The 22,054-nt window shown below is 36.5% G+C and overlaps 1 protein-coding gene across 14 annotated transcripts in view; it reads left to right on the top strand.

Moving 5' to 3' along the window:
• The window catches only part of NEBL (nebulette), a 258,274-nt gene that overhangs the window by 170,909 nt on the left and 65,311 nt on the right, over positions 1-22,054 (top strand). For 12 of the 14 annotated variants that reach the window (XM_042042788.1, XM_042042787.1, XM_042042784.1 and 9 more), the window contains 5 exons: positions 506-610; positions 2,762-2,872; positions 8,827-8,937; positions 16,624-16,725; positions 18,300-18,401. The exons of the other annotated variants lie outside the window; for them this stretch is intronic. In XM_042042788.1, the coding sequence (XP_041898722.1) occupies positions 506-610; positions 2,762-2,872; positions 8,827-8,937; positions 16,624-16,725; positions 18,300-18,401 (531 nt within the window). The remainder of the gene's footprint in view (positions 1-505; positions 611-2,761; positions 2,873-8,826; positions 8,938-16,623; positions 16,726-18,299; positions 18,402-22,054) is intronic. 14 annotated transcript variants of the gene reach the window in all.

Raw genomic sequence — 22,054 nt, 5'->3', positions numbered from 1 at the left:
CGTGACTGTTGGGTTCTTTGTAGGCAATGGTTTGGCAGTGGCCTCCTGAATTTATTCATGTTGGATTCATAAAGGGGCATTTGATGATGTTATACAGATTCTGTGCTTGCTAGGTCTGTGTTAGAAGTTAAACAATTTTTATCTTTGAGATCAAGGATCAAGGAGATCAATTATTCGATTCTTCTTTCTTTAGAGATACTAAAACATCTACAACAGTAGTGAAAATGTGGTCTAGATGTAGAGAAAAAAATCCTCTCTTTTTCATCTATATTATTAAAGAGTTCTGTGACTTTTACATTGCCCTAGTAATGTGCGTGAGAACTGGTAGCTTCCCTTTATGATTTAATTTGATCCAGCTGGAGGTATTTGCAAGCCATTCAGCATAGTATCCATGAATAAAATAAAACAGAAATAATTTAAAAAATATAAATACAAATAACCAATGTTTACTTTTCCGTGTGTGTGTTTTTAAGAACAATTAAACTTCTTTTTCTCCTCTTTGTAGATACACTATAAAGAAGAGTTTAAAAAATCTAAAGGCAAGTGCATATTTGTACCTGACACCCCGCAGCTAAAACATGTGAAAAGCCTTGGTGCTTTTATTTCTGAGGTAAGATCTAAAAGACTGAAGAATTTTCTTGGCTTCTTATCCTTCCTAAAAACTCTTTCAGCTGAATACTGTGATTTTTAGCAGGGGAAGGATGGCTTATTTCAAATAACAATTCTGTTTAAAGCTGAAGTGACTTAAAAGGCTATAATTAGTGCATACTGTATATGTAAATAATAATAATAATTTGGAATTACATGACACTTTTATTTTGGGATTTGAAGATACTTTATTAATGGTTCTGAGCTAGTCCTAGCTATCCCATTTTATATGTGGATAAACTGAGGAATAGGAAAGAAATGTTACTTTCTGCAGTGATGAGGTTTGCAAATTACACCTGTGGAAAATTTCCCTGCTGTGGAGATTTCACAGCCTGATATCAAACAGAAGGAGACAAGGAAATTGTTTCCATGTTATCGTCCCTGTCCTCCTTCAGCAAGGGGCCTGAGGCAGACATCAGGTCAATGCCACCTGCGGGTTGCCTGAGCACTTGCACTCATATATATCTATGTATCTATAAATATATTTGCATACCTGTGACATGTGCACATGCACACAACTGTGGTGGCAAAGAAAGAGCAACAGCTTCCAAAATGCCAGAGCAGCATTTACTGCGAGCTCTTCATGTTCCAGGTACAAGGTGCTCTAGGATTGCACCTCTGATTATTTTCCGCAGCTCAGAACAGCAGCAGGAATTTCACCTGAGAGGCAGTGGCTTTGTTTAGGAATCACTGGTTCTGAGTGATTTTTCTGTCACTGTGGCCCTTCAAAAAATTAAATTTTTGGTGTCTCATTTTTTGTGCCACCTTTATGATTATGATAAAGAACGTCCCAAATTGCTGTCTGAGGATATGTAATTTATATACATTCTAAATTCTCTTTCTGATATACTACAGTTTGCTATGTGGCTTTAAGTATAAATGCACCTAATGAATACTTTCCTTGTGTTTATCTTCCTGTTTTCTGAGAAAGGGTGGCATGTCCCAAGGGGAGTAAATCTGATGTAATTGTACTTTATAAGAGACAGACTGTTGTAGTCTACAAAAATGCAATATATGGAGAGTATTTATCTAATGCATCTGTCTGATTCCAGAGAATCTGCTGCTAATTATTAATCAAAGATTTAGAGATATAAAAATATCTTAAAATTTTAAGCCCTGTGGGTTTGAGACTACTACACTCATAAGCCTGTTTATTACTAAACTCTGCCTGTTTATTGCAGCATTACCTGAAGCCGATGATGTGATGGATGGTTTATCTTGTAAATTACTGACCTCTAGTGTCCCATAACCTGTATTTGCAAATCTTGGACACTGACATGCTTAACAGTATGTCCACTGCAGTGAAAAAGAGCCCTCTGTTTGGGGAACAGCAACAAATGTTACAGCAAGTTATTGATATATATACATATAAAACATATGGGGAATTAGCCTCTAATGAGGAACTGTGTATTTCACAGTAAATAAATGACATTAGACAGTATAATTTAAAATATTTTTGGTATTTATGATTACTTTCACAGCAGTGCTTGCCATTATTGTTTTATGAATTTGATAAACTTAGATCTGAAGCAAAACCCTCACAGATTTTGAACTCTTATTCTGGTCTGTCTTGTAAAACCCCTTTGTGAGGAACTGCTAATACTGAACACTGGAGGAAACACAGGATAAAGAAAAAGTAATTTAAAAATGAGACTGTAATATGAAAAGATGAAATAGAAATGATGACAGACATCAATGTTCAATGTTTCTGTCCTTTCTCAATACTTTTAATCGCTGCTATTATTAATTGGTAAAATATTTATGGTTGGCCTCTCATTTGCTCCCATTGTGCAGGACTTGGGAAAAGAGAAAGAAGAAAAATAATTTTTGGATTTGAAAATGATCTGAAAAAGGATAGAAAAAACTGCCTTGCTTACTTTATTTTATACTTCCACCAAAATTATTGAATTTAATTAGGAGATATTTTTCGTTGCTTTGTGTATTAGACACATCCACATAAAGTATTATTTAAAGATGTTTTTGCTTGAAAGTTAATGACAGCATTAAATTTTTCCAGTTCTGGTCAATGCCATTTTATTTACTAGAAAAAATAAGTAGTATGTTTACTGTATCTTTATTTTTGCATTGTGTGTCACCTTTTTCTGCCCTTTAGGTGAGATATAAAGGAGCTGCTAAGAAAGACCTTTCCAACTCTCTTTATCAGCAGATGCCAGCCACAATTGACAGTGTATTTGCAAAAGAATTAATGCACCTTCAGAGCAAGGTACAACTTTAGAATTGCAAAAAAAGATTTTTAAATTAATTTTGTGTCAGCATAGGTACACTTTGAACAAAATATTTGAGCGGACACTTGATTGCTTGATTTATTTGGGTGAGCTTATCATGCAGAATTTATCACCTTAACTTCTTAACTTCAAAAACTACTCATTTTAAAAATGTTGACAATTTGCTTGTTATGTTTATTAAATATACAGTTAAAAACTGGTGGTGCATTCATTAATCCAATGAAATCCATGAATGCAATAAGGAATTACTGAATTCACTGACACATGGTCTTTATAGAATGGATGAATCTTCTATAACTATTTCCACTTGGGTGCTGTATTCGCTATATAAAATATTTGATGCTGAAGGGAAAAGAAAAAAACCCCTGCTTTAATGACATCTAAAAGCACTTAGTAGTAGCAGTAAATGTATTTCTGATGGTCTACATACTAATACTTATAAAAAATTTTATAGAATTAAAATATGAATTCAAGTGTATTGAACATAGTGTAAAGCTTGTAAACAACCAGTAAAATAGTAAATTCCAGTTCAGTTGCCTTCAGGGGCTCAAAAATATAATACCCTAAGAGTAGGCAGGTGACCCTTCACTTCCACTGATCTCAGTGGAATTGTGAATGTTACGTATGTGTAATATGAATGCAGTTACAGATTTTCACTGTTACTCATGAGAATTACATCTGATAGATGGTCAAGGCTTTCTGTCCACCAACCATTTCCATGGTTTTCCTGTTTTTGCTTTCTCTTCTCTTAAAGATATCAACTACATATAGTTTAATACAGCCAGTGTGTGAAGTGAACACGCTCCTAAATCCATAGTATTGATTGTATCTCAGTATGCATTCTTGTACTGTAGTGATACTTTTTCAGACAAAGGAAAATATTCATAACAAAAGAAAGGACTAAAATCTCATGACAACTTGTGAAAGAATGTTTTGATGTAAAACATTGTGTTAATCAAGGCTATATTAAGCAAATATAATAACATATATTTTAATTTTCAGAGTTTGAAAAGGAACATATATACACTCAAAGCAGCACAGTAGCTGAAATGACATTAATGTGACATTTCATTGTAAAGTGAGTGATTAGAGGAATTACAGTAAAAATAAATTGGGAATTAAACTTGTATAACATTTTTAAGCCATTAGCTTGATTTATAAAACATTAGTTAACTATTTTGCCACAGATTTACTCCCAAATTCATTCCAAATTATTACATTCTACATTAGTTTACACAAATGAGGTCAATTAACATTGGTGATGTGGCAGAAAAGATAAATAACTGAGACTAAAAATGAAACCATTGGTTCATCAGAAAAACCCTTTTAAGAAAAAGATCGACATTTTTATTTGGTAGTTCCTGAAGTTTTTCTTCAATCATCCAATAGTCATTGAGAAAAAAATATGCATATAGGATGAGTTATATTTAAGCAGAAATTTTTCCCATAAAATTCATACCATTCCCTTAGGAGTAGATGCATTATAAATCATAATATACCATAAAACTCAAAGATTCGCTGACACATTTTTCCAGCTTGTGGTTACTGTTGCAGTGGACCTGAATTTAATGCTACTTTGAGAGAGATCTCAGGGGATTTTCTAGTGAAAATCTCCACAGTATTCAAATCTAATCCATATTGTGCCTATCACTGCAGTACCGAAGTAGCTAATACAAGGATTTCAGATTTCAGCTGGGTCAGGATATGGCAGGAGGGGTTTCTGCTGCATCTGTCTAGCTGGGATTGTGAATTTACAGGTCATTACTTCAGGAGGAGACTACAGATATGCCATAGGAAGGAGAGAGAACAGCACCAGCTGGCTGTTGTGCCAGCTCTGCTCCAAAGAGGCTGCTACAAACAGGGAACTGCAGTCTGTTTCTCAGTTATAGTAAGCTGATTTTAAAATAGGTGCTGATTTCCTGAGAGGTGGAAAATATGAGTATGTGTTCTTTTCCCTATCCGCATTAGTACAAATTTACGCCTTTGACTCCCTTTTCATGCTTCTTGGATGCAATGCTGGGCTGAAATGCTTTTGTTGGCAGATCAAGCAGGACTCTGCTTGCTCTGTGGTGCCATGTTCACACACAGGATTTAGGAACTTGGAGACCATAAGGGGAAATTTTCTGTTTTTCTCAACAGTTATACCCCACCTACAGCTGCCCTCCCCTGTCCTCTCCAGAGCCAACAGGCTGCCACAGCACCATTGACCACGTTTGCATTCTTTAACTCATGCAATTGTCAGTGACTTCAGCAGAGCCAGGATCTCATTCTTCAGGGGTCCTGCCATGTGGTGTCAGTACTTGACATAAGGATCTTTCTGTAATGGAGAGGACAGCACCCTGACACATGTGGTTCTCTTGCTGTGGAACTTTTCCTCCATATTGGCTGTATTGAATCGTACTCAATTCTCTCTTCAAGATGCTCAGGAAAGCCTGAAACACGACTGCCTGCTGGCTTTTGCATGAAACCCATGTTTGCTCTTTTTGTGTTTTATGTAGAACTGGCATGAAGAAGGAAACAAATACCCATAGAGAAGGACATCTGTCCAAAACTGTTGGCAAAAAAAATCCTAACACTGTTTATGTGAAAAAATGTTTCAGAAAAATGAAGAAGTTGTTTCACAGCCCCACACACTTGGGTGGCTTTTATCAATTTAATTTTTTTCCTCTTCACAGAAAATTTGACTGTTGCCTTTTAAATGGTTTTCTTGAGAGTGAGCAATCAGATTTGCCTCCCTCTCTCACTACTGTCATAGTTGTCCCCGGGGTAAGCTAGAAAGAGGAGATGTCCCTGTCATCACTGAATAACTTCTCTCTGCTTACCAGCCTACAAAGCTCTCACCAATTTCCCTCTTCTCTGCAATGAGAAAATAAATTTGATGAGAGCAGTCTAGGCAGGGAACTTTCATTTTGATTTTTCTGAAAGTAAATGGAAACTTTTTGGAAAAATTGCAATTTTCCTGTGGAAAATATTTCTGAAGGAAAATTTCTGATCATTGCTAGCTCTGGGCCAATTCTTCTTTTTTGTCTGTAGATCTGTATACTGAATACTTTCTTAAGTAAAACAATATTTTTTTTAATAAGGTGTCACATACAATGATAAAGGTATTTAAAATTGCTTGGGGGGAAACAATGTTGAAAAAAAAAGCATTTCATCACTTTTTTCATCACTATTTCTGCCATGAGAAGCAATTGCATTGTTTTTCCTCTTATCTAAAGGGAATAATCTAAAGCAAACTGAAGGCAGTTTAATTTTCTACTTTGCACAGGGCAATATCTCAAAGAGTAACTATATGTCAATGTTGAACAGTATTTCCTGTTTCTTTATAAAGGCAATGAGCCAAGAGAATCTTAAGCAATGTTTTCAACTTCCAGAGAAAGTTTCAGAGGGTTTTTTTTTACTACAATAAAAATGTTGTTGTTTACTGCATCATTTCCAATCATATTACACATTATCGAACTGTTTTATGTAATTCTTCAGGGTTTTTTTTATGGTATGAAATGTCATGTTCAAGATTTCCTCTGTTTTATGGTGGCAGGTATTCTGGACTTGTATAATTCTGTTCTACATGAATACATTGGATAATCTAATTCTCTATCTAGAGATTAAAGTGATGTTTTTGGTGTCCTACAAAATCCTACTAAGTTCAGAGCACACCTTACTGACTATAAAGGGAAATATAAAAATATAAATGTAATCGTGTTTAAAGTATGCCGAAACAGCAGGTCAGTCAGAGCTGGGTTAAAAGAGCACAAAACCTTCCTTAATTCAGCTTCCTATTGACACACTGGTGTACAAGAGAGGAGAAAAATAAAAAATGAGTACTTAAAAATTTGGTCAATCTGAAGTCCTACTTAAATAATTGCCTTATATTTCTGAAGTTAATAAATGGCACCACTACAGAGTAGAAGTTATGTCAGTGACTATAATGCTTGATCTCTGTGCAGAGTAGTTTCGTATATAGATTTGATGAAGGAAATTCAGTTTAGCTGAAAGTTGAAAATCAACATGAGTTGAGAAATAAATATATGCATGTTAACCTGTAGAATAATGATTCTAAGAATATTGATGAAATAAATATATTTTCATGCTTACTTGGAAGTGGTTTACAAATCTGGGAGTAGTTCTGCACTGAACTGTCCCAAACTAGAGAGCCATTGAACCCCTCCTAGCCTGGGATTGCATCAGGACCCCTTCAGCAAGTTAATGAAAATAATGGGAAAAGATAGGAAGAACAGATGCCAAAGCAAGTGAAATATTGCTACATTAAGCTAAAGAAATTTGGTCATCTTTCCCCAAGACAGCAGATACTCAGTTGTAATTTCTGTTAAATTTCTCATGCTGAGAGTTGATGTGTTTTTGTGTTTTCATATCTTGGTTATGTAGCCCATTCACCAAGGGAAAAATAGAGATGTTAAGGCAGCAAAATGGCAATGTAATAAAATATCTGTAAATTAGTAGATTTTGGAAGTAACTGTATAGGTCTTCTGTTCATAATGGCATTAAGTGGGGAACATCTTAAAAGTGACAGTGTAAGCAAGGAGAACTAATACGAGTTTTTGTGGCATATGTTTGTGTAGTAATTACACTTTTGTGGGGAATCATTTGTTAGTGATCCTTCAGTCTTGTTAAAGATTATGAGCTTTTCCATTTGCAAGATGTAACCAGTGTAGGCAAGTTGTGGGCTCTTTTTGTTTCAGTTTCAATTGTGTTTTTTTCTGCAGAGGGCTGATTGTGTTACACTGGATAAGGAGGTGGCACATTTAAAGGTTCCTGATTTGAAACTTTTGTTCACATAGTAGCAGTGCAAAAATACCCCTCCTCCCTTTTTGTCTTAATCCCTCAGCCTGTATATCATTTTGTAATCTGAGATAGTCAAGGCAGATACTGACATACTGCTTTGGGCACACTACTCTGTAACTCAGATGAGATCTTGCTTTAAACAAAAACAGATACAGCATTTTCTCACAGTTCTAGTATCCTGTCCTAAAAGAGTCTGAATCTCTGTAGTTGAGAGTTTCTGTCTCAAAACTTTCACAGTATTCTTTTATTGCTATCATGGGTTTTAGTTTCAGTCCTTCTTCTAACCAGCTTTCAATCTTATTTAGTAAAGTTATCGCTGTTTTCTTGGGGATTATTTTAATGTCTGCTATGAAAGCTATTAGAAAATGAATTTTCTTGATGCTTGCTACTTTTTAGCCATCAAAACCTGGTGAATTTTCCTTAATATAAGCCTAAAAGCTTCGGACAAGGATAAGTGTAAGATCAGCTTTTCAGGCAGTTGTAGTATGTGAATGTGTGTATGTAAGTATAAAACAGTACAGTGAAAGCTGGATGAATGCCCAATATTTAACTCCATTTCTATTATAAAAGTAAAGGTGTTTATAAATTCACAATTCAATTCCATTTTCCTTTACCATGATGACAATTGAATGTAAATATTATTTTTCTTTGTGAACCTGGGGGCCAGTCAAAATGCATATTGTGCGGGTAGTTTCCTAACAGTGGAAGAAATAGAACTTTGGGCTGTATGTAATGTAAAACTATTTATGAAAATGGATAATAATTATATAGCTGATGTATTCAAGTGTGTTAAAAAAAACAAAATGGCTTTTGCTTATGCTTTTCCCTGGGCTGTCTTCTCACCTTGTTAAACTTAATTTTCTGGTTTTGTATATTACTTTTTCTATCCCCTGTCTACTCATGCATCTGTTGCAATAACAGATGCAGAGAAATCTCTCTGCTGACTGTGCCTCATATGTCTCTGTTTTGGGTGGAAGCTGCTCTCATTTCAGTGTTCTGGTTCCATTAAGGTGCTTAATTATTTATTTTCTTCCTGAATACAGGCACACTATGCCACTAGGTTTAACCCAACTCATGTTATTATACCTGCTCTTCTCAGGTCACAAAAGTATAATGTTGCTCTTTTCAGGTTCTCTATAAACAAAAGCATGATGCTGAGAAAGGATTTTCAGACTATGCACGCATGAGGGAACCTCCAGATGTTAAACATGCCATGGAAGTCAGTAAACACCAGAGTGATGTAAGTATTCCCCCATCTGAAATGAGTGTGCTTGTTTTGGGTAGATATGTCTGTTATAACTTACTGAAATGAATTGGGCATGGAATATTTCCATTTTTCCTTAGCTGGTATTTTTTATAAATTATTTGCTCTGAAGTAATTTAGGACATGATGGATGTATAAAATATGCTATGAATAACAGTATATGAATTTTATTCTGAACTGCAATGGAAAGTGGTAGTTACCATTTATCAGTAGTAACTGTTACTAAGTGCTATCACTTTGAAATAAAATTGCAGGCACAAGTTTTCTGAATTCACTTGTAGCTACTTGCACTTTGAAAGTTTATAGAGTTCTTTGTTTAAATGAACACCATTGTTTCAGTGTCTTCCACTGTCAATACTTGGATAGTTCTTCAGGGGTGCTGCATAGGGGAGACAAGTGAGCTGTTTCTGCCCTGTCTTGCACACTTTTATGCACATGCACACTTATGAATAAGTTTGTTCCTAATCATGAATACATATCAAGTGAGATTTTCAAAGAATTTAATAGAATAAGATATGATTTATTTTTTCAGAATTTGAGCCATAGAGTTCAGTTTGATGCCTGCACTGGTTTATACCATTTGACCAATGTATTTGTTCTTGTAGTTTTATTTAGATAACTTACAAATAATTAGGAGTACTTAGCAATATTTTGAAAGTCGGTTGCTTATTTTTTTTTCAGCTGCTTGCTATATTCTTGAAGTTCTGAAAGTTTTCACAATATAAAAGCCTAGTAATAGTGTTTATATTTTTTATTAGAATCAAGTCAGGTTTGATTTCATGGTTAAGCTAGCTTATACTAGCTCAATGCATGATTGCTTGGGGCTGAAATGCTGCCCAGATTAAAGTCTTGAGTGACACAGACACAACTTTGAAGAAAAATTTATGTTAGTTTTAGGTTTTGTAAAAGCTTACTTGTGAGAAATTTTAGGAGAAGATTGGTTAAAATAGTGATGTCATTTTAAGGGGTACACAAAGCTTTTAAGAACAGCTGGTGGGTAAATACCTTTAAAGTTATGACCCATTTCCATTCTTGTTTAGATAACCAAATCCACTGAGGTAGGCATGTCATTTTAAAACTCTTTTTTCTTAGATAAATGAGATATTTGTTTGCTGCTAACAATGTAGAAAATGAAGCTTGGGTGTTCATTTTGAAATATCTTAAATTTACCCTATCTTCCCCTACTAACTGTGTAACAAACATTCTTAGGTTATGTAGGCTGAAAACTAAATGTCAATGTTAGATGTATGTCTGTGTGTGCAGAATCTTGACAGCTGGCTGCTGATTAAAAGGCTGCTGGAAAACTTCAGGGAAGCATTATGTTTGAAGAATAACTTTTTCTTCTGCTGGGAAATACCTGCAATGGAATTCCCAGCAGTAATTTGCAACCTGCCTTGATTACAGAATTCCCTCTTCCTGTCAAACACTCTCCATCTCTGCTGTTGGAAGCATCAGGATGTCACACTGACAGAGCTTAGGAGCTGGGAACATGAATGTCTCTCCTCATAAGCAAAAGGTTTTTTATTTATCTAGCAGTAGGAATGATGGTGGACTACTAGGAAAGGAAATAACACTGGAAAGAGAGATGTGAATCTCTCTCAGAGAAGGTGGTGGGACTAGGAGGAGTATAGACGAGTTTCTATAGCAAATTCATCATAGTCTGAGGATTAGTATGCTAGTGCAAAACTATTCCCCTTCTACAGCTGTATATCACCTGCTAATAGAATTAAGGAGAACAGGTTACAGATGTGAGGATAAATGAAATTCAGTTGTTTCATCTTTTACCCTTAAAACCAAAAAAAAAAAAAAAGGAAATGAAGGAAAACGCAGGAGGGAAGGATGTTTTGATAAATGAGAACTTTTAGCAGCATGTTAGAAATAACGAAAAAATATGAGGGAAATTATTTTAAGCCTCAGCAAACTTAAAAAAAAAATCAAATAAGTCATCCAAATCCAACATAAAACTCTAACCAGTTAGTTTAATCTGTTTAAGAACAGATTCTTTCTGGTTGCTCTTGCATAGCTGCAGTGCAATGGGCAAATATCGCACATAAAGGAGGTAAGTCATGTAAGTCCAGTTATTGCTCAGCAGAGTTACAGAGCTCCTGTGGGTAATATTTGGGCATCATGGTGAATAGCTGTGGATTTCTTGTTTTGTAAGTACAAGTTTAATTAAAAACCGTGTGAGTTTTCATCTTGGAGTCAAAACATGGAACAGTGAGCATCCCAAATGTGGAGCATTTGTCTTTCCAAACTATTTCAGGCTGTCTGTGTAATCACAGCATTGAAAGTGCAGGGAAAAAGAAGGGCAACTACTGGGGAGCTGGAAGGACAAAGCTCTTTTATCCACCATTCAGTACAGTTTACCTATGGGAGCAGAATGCATGTTTACCTACAATGCTCTGCCAACTCAATTCAACCTTTACATGGAGGGTTTGCATCTAATAGGATTAGGATGTGTTTGAGACTGTTTACTCAGCCTTAAAATAAGGCTGACATTTATACTCAACTCTGTGAAATGTGCAATTTCCTTTAAAAATTAAAACTGTATTCAACTTACAATAAATTTTTGCTGATATTTTGAAACTGTCATGTGCTGTAGGCCTTCACACCACTTTGAATATCATTAACATGCTCTGTATGTTTGGGCAGAAACTGCCTAACAGGGAAATACTGTAAAATCTCCTGAACAATGTGATCATGTATAAGAAAATAATTTTTCTCTTTTTTATACTTAGACTGAAGATAATTGCTCTCAAATGAACAAAATTGACTTTTTAAATGACAGGAAATATACTTTAAAAATAATTTAAATACTATATAATGCTTGAAGGGAAGCATGTTTATCCAAACCAGAGTACTTTTCTCTAGAAATTGTATTTGTGTTTTGTGAATTGAATATTAATGATGTGACTTTGGCACACAAAGTCATTTGCAGAAGAGTGAAGTAGGGACCATCAGCCGAGTTGCCTGTGCTTAGCTGATGTAATTTAACTCATCTGGAAGTTTCCAAACTTGGGACCAAAACTAGGTGGTGACCTTAAAACAATATCAGGTCACAAAATAGCATGCCTTATGTGTATCTGAGAATCTGTGAATGGAAGGATGTAATTGAACAGTGAGATGACATGACAACTACATTTCTAAAGCAAAGAAACCACTTGCCACATTGTGTCTATGTGGAAGCTGCACATAGCATCTCATGAAGGTACTGAAAGCCATGCATTACAGTTTTGTCTGTTCCATGACCTGGTCCATCACCGGGCATTTTGAATAGGAAAACAATGTTAAATATTTGTACAGCAGTTTAAACATTCTGCTGCATTAAAATTACTGATTCTCCTCACATCATTACATGGTATGAAATAAGGATGTGGTGTTCTGATTTTACAAATAGGAAAACTGCAATAGACTCATCTAGCAACACTTAAAAGGCAGCTTGCAGATCTGATTTTGGAGTCCTGGTATCTTTTCTCTTATACTTATCTACAAAACAGTGCTTCTTTTAAAATGTTAGTTGACAGTTGGGCAAACTTTAGATGTACATACATATACACTTTCCACTCCACATTATGTCAGTAATGAAAATTTATGTGTTTCACTCACCATCTAAGTTCGAATATTAAAGATGTCTATATTGTCTTAGGAGTAAATTGTTTTTCATGTTCAGGATATTGTGCAGTCACAATCCACACACATACACAAAAAGTATATTCTTTCTGATAGGACCAAATCAGCAGATCTTAAACTGGATGTGCTTAAACAACATCAGTAACATACCCAAATGTTAATGTTTGTTTTGATGCAGATCATGGTAAAGTCAAGCTTCTCCTGGCTCTCTGTTCAGTATCTGCATTAGAAAAATCACCTTTCACTGACTAACTTTCTGCTGACAGCAGTTGTCAACAGTGAGTCCCCCTGGACCACTTCCAACTGGTGCTGAAAATGATGTTTACTCCTGATGTAATTGGGACCAATCCATTTTAAGGCCCATTACTGGAAAGGATGACTGCATCAATCTGTAATGGGGCAGAAATGTGTTTGTCTCTTCTACTCAAGCCGGAAAACAGTTTTCAACATCATTTGAGTAGGAATTAGAAAAGCTGTTGCCAATGATGATTGTCACCAGCTAGTCATTTTCTTAGTGTTGATGGACCCCAAAGTGTAGATGAGAGAAAAGAGAGCAGAGACACAGCTGACAGGCCATTAGTTAGTGGACTTAACAGCTCTTAGAAAATGCTAATTGGGGACAAACAGTAAAAGACAAATTCTTGTAAAGACAGGTGTGCCCAGCTTCTTGCTGAATCTTTAAGAAGGCAAAATGTGTTCCTAGATGCTTGTGCATATTTTAGTAATTCATTATGTACAGTTTGGAATAGTTTTGGTATTGGAATAAATGAGAAGATAACAGATTTCAGGAAAGGTCGGAATCTCTTAAATCCAGGTTTGCTTGGCTCACCATGTAGAAGTTTCTGTTTGTTGATTGACAGTCTGAGATGTTTTGCAGCATTAGAAATCTGTTTACTTTATGGCACTGTAGTGCATTCCACTGGTATTTATGTAAGGTGAAGCATCTTCCAGACCCTGCTGGAGTAACTAGATCAGCATGTTTATCCTCAGTGGACCTTCTGCCTTTTTATAAGAGCTGGAGGTTTGGCCCTATTAAAATCAGCCTACTAATTATGAGCAGGTCCTGAATATTCTCCATGCTTTGCAAAATCTAGTTGCAATTCAGAGTATGTAATCACATTTTGGATTAAAGATGAGAAATGGTTTTGTTCCAATTATTGCTTCACAAAAATATTCAACAATGTAGCCACTTTTTATTGTAATTTCAAATTGTCTAGAAACCCACTTCAAATTTAGTTGGTATCTGTAATTTACTGTTCTCAGCTTCAAAACTCAAGACAGTACATTTTTTTTCCTTTAGGTCCTGCTTCTTTCTGGCTTGTATTTCCCACTTTTCTGCTGTAACTCTCCGTCTAGGTCTTTCACTGCTGCCCTAAAATTGTTATCTCAGTTACTTTTCCTATGTAAAGGCCAGCTGGAACAAATATTTTGTAGACCTGTGGTCCTCATGAGGAGGAACAATTCTTGAGCCTTTGGTGACTTTTTCTTTTTTGGTATGGCCTGAGCAACCCTTTGAAGTGAAGATTGAGTAAGGGCATTGTGTAATGACTGGAAATTCCAGTCAGGGTATGAGCTTCTTGGCTGAACCAACTCAGGACAAAAGATGGCTCCTTCTCAGGGTGCTTCTGCTGTTTCCTTTCTTTTGTGCTTCTCTTCCCTCAAAGGCTTCTTCACTTTACATCTTCTGATGTTCATGGGTGTACACACCAAGATGGGTGCTTGCCCTGTCTACATCTGTTCCCCTGCTCTCTCAGAGTAGCTCTGGTTTTACTGTTCTAACATAGCACTATTAAAAAAAAAAAATAAAAAATCACTAGATGGAACAGAATAGCAGCTGTGTAATAGAGGCCAGCACAGTGTCCCAATGGGAGAGGGTCAGCATCCAGGGATTGAGGTTATTCAGGAAATGGGAAACATATTTTTTCTTTCTTTGGCCTACCTCTGACAAACTACTGTTCTGCTGCATAACATTTTTATTCTCACTGGAGTATGACAAGCTGCAGAATGGAGCAAATATATATTGCAGACATTTGTAAAATGCTAGATGACTTTCCCTCAGACATAAGTAATAGGTATACTGGTTTAGGTGCAGGAAGAATAATAATTCACTCAGGGAAAGGTATAGCAATTGGCCTTGCATCTAATATAATTGGAAATTGTGAAATATAAAGGACTGTCACTGTCTTACTTCTCCCCCCCTTCCTTTCCCCGAAATTAACCACAATCCATTATTTCATGTACTATATGATCATGTCATTTGGGAGCAGTAAGTGACCACATTTCCTCAACTTTATCACCACTGTTCTTGATTCTCTGATGTTAAATTCACTACATTCCTAATTTCTATTTTAAGCACATATGCTGGCCTTTAATTTGCAATTTACATGGATCATAGGGTGCTATTCAGAAACCTGTTTCTGCTGCCTTTGTGGTTTTTACCTCACCTCATGTGGTCATTAGGATGAACGGCATATAATTAACTAAATTCATATAAAGTCCTGAATTGCTAATGCTTCTCTCTACCTCTAGTATCTTCCAAATTAGAGAAAATCTAAACATAACCAAAACAAAAGTTCCAGTGGTTTAAACCAGCTGTAAGAATCAACTTTTGTTTTGGATGTATGTGATAATTTGGGCTGTATTCATCAAACCTATTTATTTGTTTCTTTTATCAGAGATTACGCTTGTGTGTCACTCACGGCAGATTAAAAATTATAAGGTCTATTTGTGGGCAGGCAGCCAACAGTGAAGCCTGTTTAGCTTGTCTGCTTAGCTGAAGCCATATGGATGCAAAATTACTTTCCTGTTGCATGTAAAATATTTGCCAAAAAGTAAATTTTTTCCTTTTCTTTTTGCAATACCATTTCTATGAAGTATATTTGTCACTGACTGCTGCAGTTTATGAGTTTGTTGCATTGTACCCAAAATGAAACTTTACACTGGAAATAGGAGTGGAGATAAATGAGAAACTTCAAGCAGAGAACTTTCTTGCTGGTGAAATACTATCTTAAGAGGATGATTAACTTTGTGAAGCAACAAAAGAAAATCTAAAAGGTTTCCCATTTCAGGAGGAATTATGCTTTTACCTTCTATTTCCTCTAAACTTTATTTTATGTTCTCCAACTTTTGCCTGAAACTTCAATTTGTCAGACACTTTTGCATACCAGGGACTGAATGTCATTCACAATAATTCAGTAAGACAACTCTTGGAAATTGGCTTAGATTGGCACATGTGCTAGAGCAGGAAAAATTCACAAACCTTGAAGAAGGAAAAGAAAGATAACTTGTGGAGCTGTACAATGTCCCTGAGGTCTACAGTGCTCCCATGATTGCTTTGCTAAATGGAGAATGTTTGGACTCTCCTACCTGTGGTTGAGCCTTCTGACAAAAGTTTTCTGAGCCCATTCATTATTTCAGTGACTTTCATACAAACAGAAAGAGTCAGTCTTGAACTCAACATGTTGGAACACTCAGCCTTCTTGTTCCCATGATTGTGCAAAGGAGCAAATAAGTGGCGTTGTGGGGATGCTGAGGTGGAGTCGTATCATTGAATTACATACAAGCTACATGTCTGTCTAGTACTGAGAAAGGCATTCAGCATGATAGAATTACAGTTTCTCTTCAGTGTAGCTGCAATCTCCTAGGCTGCAGTGCTCAGTATCAGAGCAGGCATTAGTTTGTATTAAAAACGGGTACAACATGGGAAAAAAATTACTATGCTCTTTAAAGTCCTCTGAAATTTTATGGTAAAACCTATTATTTGTGTCTTTGTAGTGCTTCGGTTTTCCACTGTGCTTCTAAGCAAAACCATTTTTGTTTTTGAAATTGTATTTTATGCTTCTGAATTTCTTCCTTATCGTGTTACCTTGTGTGTGGGTCTTACCTTACAATCCCTGTCAAGCAGAAGTCTGTTGGAATAAATTAGGCAGAGTTCTATTGAATTTGATGGCTGACTTGACAGGTCACTCAAGCTTGTTTATAAACTTCAAACCTTATTGTTTATTTTAAACAAAACTGTGTTTTGTTTGACAGGTATCCTATAAGAAGGATGTGCAAGATACTCATAGGTACACTGAAGTGCTGAACAGACCAGATGTAAAGAAGGCAACTGAAATAACAAAGATAATAAGTGATGTATGTTCTCTTTTTATTCTCTTTATATTTTTTAGACATGTAATTTTTAAATCACAATTTTGATCAGATTTTTTTAGAATGCTGCTGAAATTCTCAAATGTCTTGAACAGAAAACCTGCACCCCCAAATCTGCTAGGGAGGTTTGATTAAAAGAAATCCAAACATAACCAAAACAAACCAGTCTTGCCTGGTAGGGCTAGAAAGTTATGGGTTTCTCCTTTTTAGATGTTGACAGTATGATCTTTGCAATTATTGGTAATTGATGTAAAGACAACGTGAAAATTGCTAAATTTGGTTTTGTTTCAGGTTTATTTATGATAACCATTCTCAAGTCATATGCTTGGATGCTATACTGCACTTCAGAAGACATATCAAACCTTTTTTACCTTGGTATGAGAGAAGCTGGCATCCCAGGGCTCCCCTTCCTTTTCTCATCTCAGCCGGCAGTGACAGGAAAATGTAATTCCCTGCTGTCCTTCCAAGAGCTGTGCAGACGCTGCTTCTTTCATGGGGGTTCTCCTCCCTGAACTCCCCTCTCTAATTCTTTGCCCTCCCACTGTGACCTCTGCTAATGGACAGGTGAAGGAGGAGTTTGAGAAGCAGCAGTGTGTGATGCAGTTTAGTATTTTATTGTAGGCAAGTCAAACAATATATATATTGAAAGCCCTGAGTCAAGATTTTAAGTAACTGATAATTAAATGTGACACTGATTAGACACATTTGGAGAGACAGATTTAAGAGATCTCAAATTCACCTTTTAATATTCAGGATTTTTTCAAAACCAAGAACTTCTACTAACTGTTATGCTCAACATGGAGATTTACTAATTGCTGTTCAAGCGCTCTTAGAATTAAGAGTGGCTTTGGGACTTTGATTTCTCCCCGTCTGTTGTTATGACGTGTTCTTGCTGATTCACAGTGCCTGAGTAATGCAAGAAGCCTATTTTAGGCAGTGGGTAATTTCGTGTGTGGTATTGCAAAGCACCTATTGTTGATTCATCTGTGCTCTTTTCTAATGCATTGTGGGGAAAAAATTGCAGCGATTTGCATGGGAGGCAGTTCAGCTGGAGAGATCACATAACATTAACCTTGCGGGACTAATTCCGCACTGTGACACCAGTGCAGTCTCACTGACATCAGCAAGACCGCAGTGGTAAAACTGAGAGTGGAATTTGACCTTCCAATTCAAAAAATTTGCCCCTCAGACTAGTTTTATTTCAAGACTACTTTCAGCTGCTGCAAATAATCTTGTGTTAACTGTCACAAGAAATGCTGAGCCACTGTAACTCATTCTGCCTTGATCGGGAGGACAATATTTTTCTGGTTTAAGCTATGCATTTGTTTAAAGTTGAATTTTGTGAATGCCTTACATTGTGTTTTACAATGAAGAAATATTATATTGTTAAGGAGCTGAACCCTGAGAAGGCTTTACTACGTGCTGATTAGAAGAGTAGTGTCAATGCAGACCATTAAGTGAGACTTTTTCTACTAGCTTTAATGCTTTAATTTCTCTAGATAAAAAAAATCCAAACAATTTGTTAGTGATTCATATCCCCCCTTTATTTTTTTTTAAAGGCTAAGTACAAGAAAGGAAGGGGAGAGCTGAATAAGGAGCCTGCTGTACTTGGAAGACCAGATTTTGAACATGCTAAAGGAGTTTCAAAACTTTTAAGCCAAGTAAGTTTCTCCATCATTTTACAATGATTTCATCCAAATGCCTCATTCCTAGTAATGGCAAGAAATATGTAGATTTTTCAATGATTATCTCTAATGGACTTGAAGATTATGTTCTCAAACTTTTCATATAGTATTGCAATGACTGGTAAATTTAGGATTCTTAGGAAACCAAATACACATTTTGAAGCAAAAATACAATGAACTTTGACTACAACTTGTCTCTTGTGGAGATGGTGTATATTTATAAAGATTATCTTGGATTTCTAAAATATTAACTGTATGGAATGTAGAGGAAAATTTTGCTCCTTATTCAGTTTGAGTGGAACCTTACCCTTACTGAAGTAACTGAGATCTTTCTTGTAGCTGCTTGCTAATATGAGTAATGAGATATGAATTTGGCCTGACATGTAAACCACCCACCTTCTTCCCCCTGAAACAGAACCTTTATGTACTACTGTTATATATTAACCTCAAAAAAAACCCCCCAAAACTTTAGTCCTTAACTAAAAAGAAATCTGAAATAGAAATATTTCCTCTTACTCTTAGTAGTTTTCTACTCATAAGATGTACACATAAGACTCTACTACAGATCATCCTGATGTTTTGAGAACAGACTTTTCACTGCTGACCTGTTTTTGTTTTTTTTTTTCCTTCCCCCCCCTCCCCCCTTGTGTCTTTAACAGTGCCTTGCATAATCCTTGCTAGTAATCCTGTCCAGCTACCCTTGGAGCTTTTGTAAACCCAGGAACAAATTCTGCCCTCCTGTAAGAGGAGGATAGTGCCCTTTGATTGGAGAAAGCTGTGTCAGCCTTCCCAGACCCAAAAACCCCCTGAAGTGTAAATAGTGTGTATACTAGGACAGACTAAAAATCAGTGATATGTAACAAATTTGTGTGATTTGGCTAGATACTAAATGTCTTCCCTAGAACTAGCATGAAATGAGAATAATCTGTCATAGAGGACAAGCTGCAAAACAGTGCAGTGTCTGCAGGAGGTGGAGTTCCTTTTGCTGTTATCCTTAGATACCTGCTGCATGATTTCCTGTTTCACACCATTGTAAACTTGGAAGCATTACACAAAGAGAAAAAGAAGGAAATAAATGTTTTTTATTGCTTTGTTGGCGATGTGTTCAGAATCAAAATGAGTTTGTCTTTTTCAAATAGATTTCTGTCTTCTATTTTATCATGGATCATTTCAATGGAGCTGTCGTAGGTTAGCAACCACTACAGGAGCATTTTTCTGCTGATGGGCAAGTCTGCTAAGAGATTATTTTGTGTTTAGCATTGTGCAGGCTTGGCAGTCAGCCTGTACTTTGTAGAAAGGGACAGTGTGATGCTGCTCAGACCTGGGTGTCACTTACAGGAAAGGGGACTGTCTGTCATTTAGCAAACACCCTCAGTGGTTTTTAAAAGGGTCCATATCTAAATTTAGTGTGTAATGTCCTTTATATCTACTCAATGGCTGCCTACACACTCCTTTCCTTGCAGCCTATGTCAGAATCTAGTGAGCTTGCAGCTCCCTGTTGTTGCCAATGAGACCAAACCATAACCCTTCCCAATGGCCCTCTCCATCTTTCCAAGCCTGGTACCCATGAGATTGTGGCCAACAGTCACAACAAGTGAGAAATACAAGCTGGATCGTGGGGTCCTGCAGGCTGATGCTGAGCCAGCTACATGGAAGGCTTCATCAATGTGCTTTTTATCTCATTTTTATTAGATGTGTTTTTTATCTTGGACAATGCACGCTGCATCTGCAAATGCTTTGTAATAGAGCCTCTTCGCTGCCAGGAACTGGGGTAGCAGCAGTTCTAGTTGAGATCCTTCTGCAAAAGGCAGCATTTACTGTGCAGTTTTAACTTCTTCAGAGAGTCCCAATACTGCAGAAAGTGTGATGGGAAGGGAGGAGAAGTTGACAAAATGTATCTTGCATTTGGTTTATTTGTAAAGAAAATTCCTACTAAACCTTGGTGGTCTGAGCTCTGCAGTCACTGGCCCTGGATCCAAGTTTTGGGATCCTTTCTTGTTGTGTCCTCTTCTCAGTCTCCACTGCTGTGGCTGCTTGCAGTGTGTGTGATGGGGATTTTGCTTTTAGAAAAGGAGGCAGTGCCTCAGCCTGACACTCTGCCTGCAGCAGCATGGAGTGTGCAAATACTGGGCAGCTCTCAGCAGCGGGGAGGTGCACTCAGCAATTCCTCCACCTCCTCTGAAGGGAAGGCAGTGGCCATGAGTGGTCTAATGGCCTTATGTATTATTTGAATCATTGTAACACTTAGACACACTAATCATAGATCAAGAGCACAGAAAAATGAAGATGACCCCTGTGTCCAAAGAGCAGGGTGGTGGGGCAGGATGAGGAATGCACCTGTGCTGGAGGAGAGGAAGAGACTTAAATGTGGGTCAGTCGTGTCAGTCCTCTTCATGCAAGGATCATGAAACAGGCTTGTAACACTTATAAGATTTAAAAAATAGTAAAGTTAATGATATCTTTATTGTCTCCAGACTGTCTAGCTTTTAGAGTTTCCATTTGTTTCTCAGAAAATGGGAAGACTATAAAGTTTTTGCATTGAAAGTTGATAATCTCCCTTAATTGCATGAATCTATAAGCTGCGACATGCAGAGAAATATTAGTTATTTGACCCTCACAGTAAATTTGCAAAGTTGACAATTCTGGTGGATGTAATGGGAAGAGAAGATTATAACATGTTTTAATGTGGTGCATATGGGTAGGTAATTTAGGGAGTATAGAGAACAGGAGCAAGAAGGGGTCAGGCAGTGTGGGTGTAACGAAGGGAGAAAGCAATCAAGGCAAGCAGGAAAGCAAACAAAGAAAATAGTGTTAATGTTTGACTGGCACTCAAGGCTCTACAGAAATCACTGTTTTCTCTCTCTCTCCTGTCTTTCCTTTTTTGTTTTTTATTTAACAAAGCTTTTGACAACAACCGCAGCAAAAATAATAGCTCCCAGAACTAGTATATTTACCCACAGCACGTGGTAACCCTTTTCTGTTGATTTTAAATGAAAATTAAAACAGAAACTGTGTTAGCCCTTGAGAACACATGAAGCCTGTCAATTTGCCGAGTGTGCATTGTATAATTTGGGCTATTTTTTCTATTTTTTTAAATTAAAACAAGCTCTTGTTCATGCCATCTTTATGTCTTTTAATGCCTTTTATTCGCTTTTTCAAAGAGCTGCTGATATGAAGTATTCCTCTTACGGTGTTCAAGAATTGGTTTTAGGATGAATAATTTTGGATATTCATATTTGTTGCTGAATCTGATGCTTATTGTTTTAGGGATAAAACTGTTAAGAGGTAGAATGTTTTTCAAAATGCTCCTCCTCTGAGATTTTCAGTAACAATCTGAAGAGCCTAGGATTTTCTAAATCTTTCTTTGCTTTAAACTCTGCTAGTGCTTTTAGCAATGAATGTTTAAATTTTGCTCTTTGTTTGTGCTACATTTCCTTCAATATATATGTGCTCCGACAGATTTTTTCCTTTTTTTAAGATGTTTTCATGTGGTCATGAGGAAATGCTTTAGCTGCAAGTGTCTGCTTCATCCTGGGATCCCAGTGGTTGAATGATTCAATTTTTGTAGTTTCTTTGTAAATCTGAACAGTGGGTGATGTCATCCACTTCTGAAACTGAACACTCCCTGT

This window comes from Corvus kubaryi, unplaced genomic scaffold, assembly GCF_017639235.1.
Source record: "Corvus kubaryi isolate FWS band 111438036 unplaced genomic scaffold, C.kubaryi_AGA036_p1.0 37398, whole genome shotgun sequence".
In the NCBI taxonomy this organism is placed as follows: Eukaryota; Metazoa; Chordata; class Aves; order Passeriformes; family Corvidae; genus Corvus; species Corvus kubaryi.
This window is presented reverse-complemented; position numbering and strand designations above follow the sequence as displayed.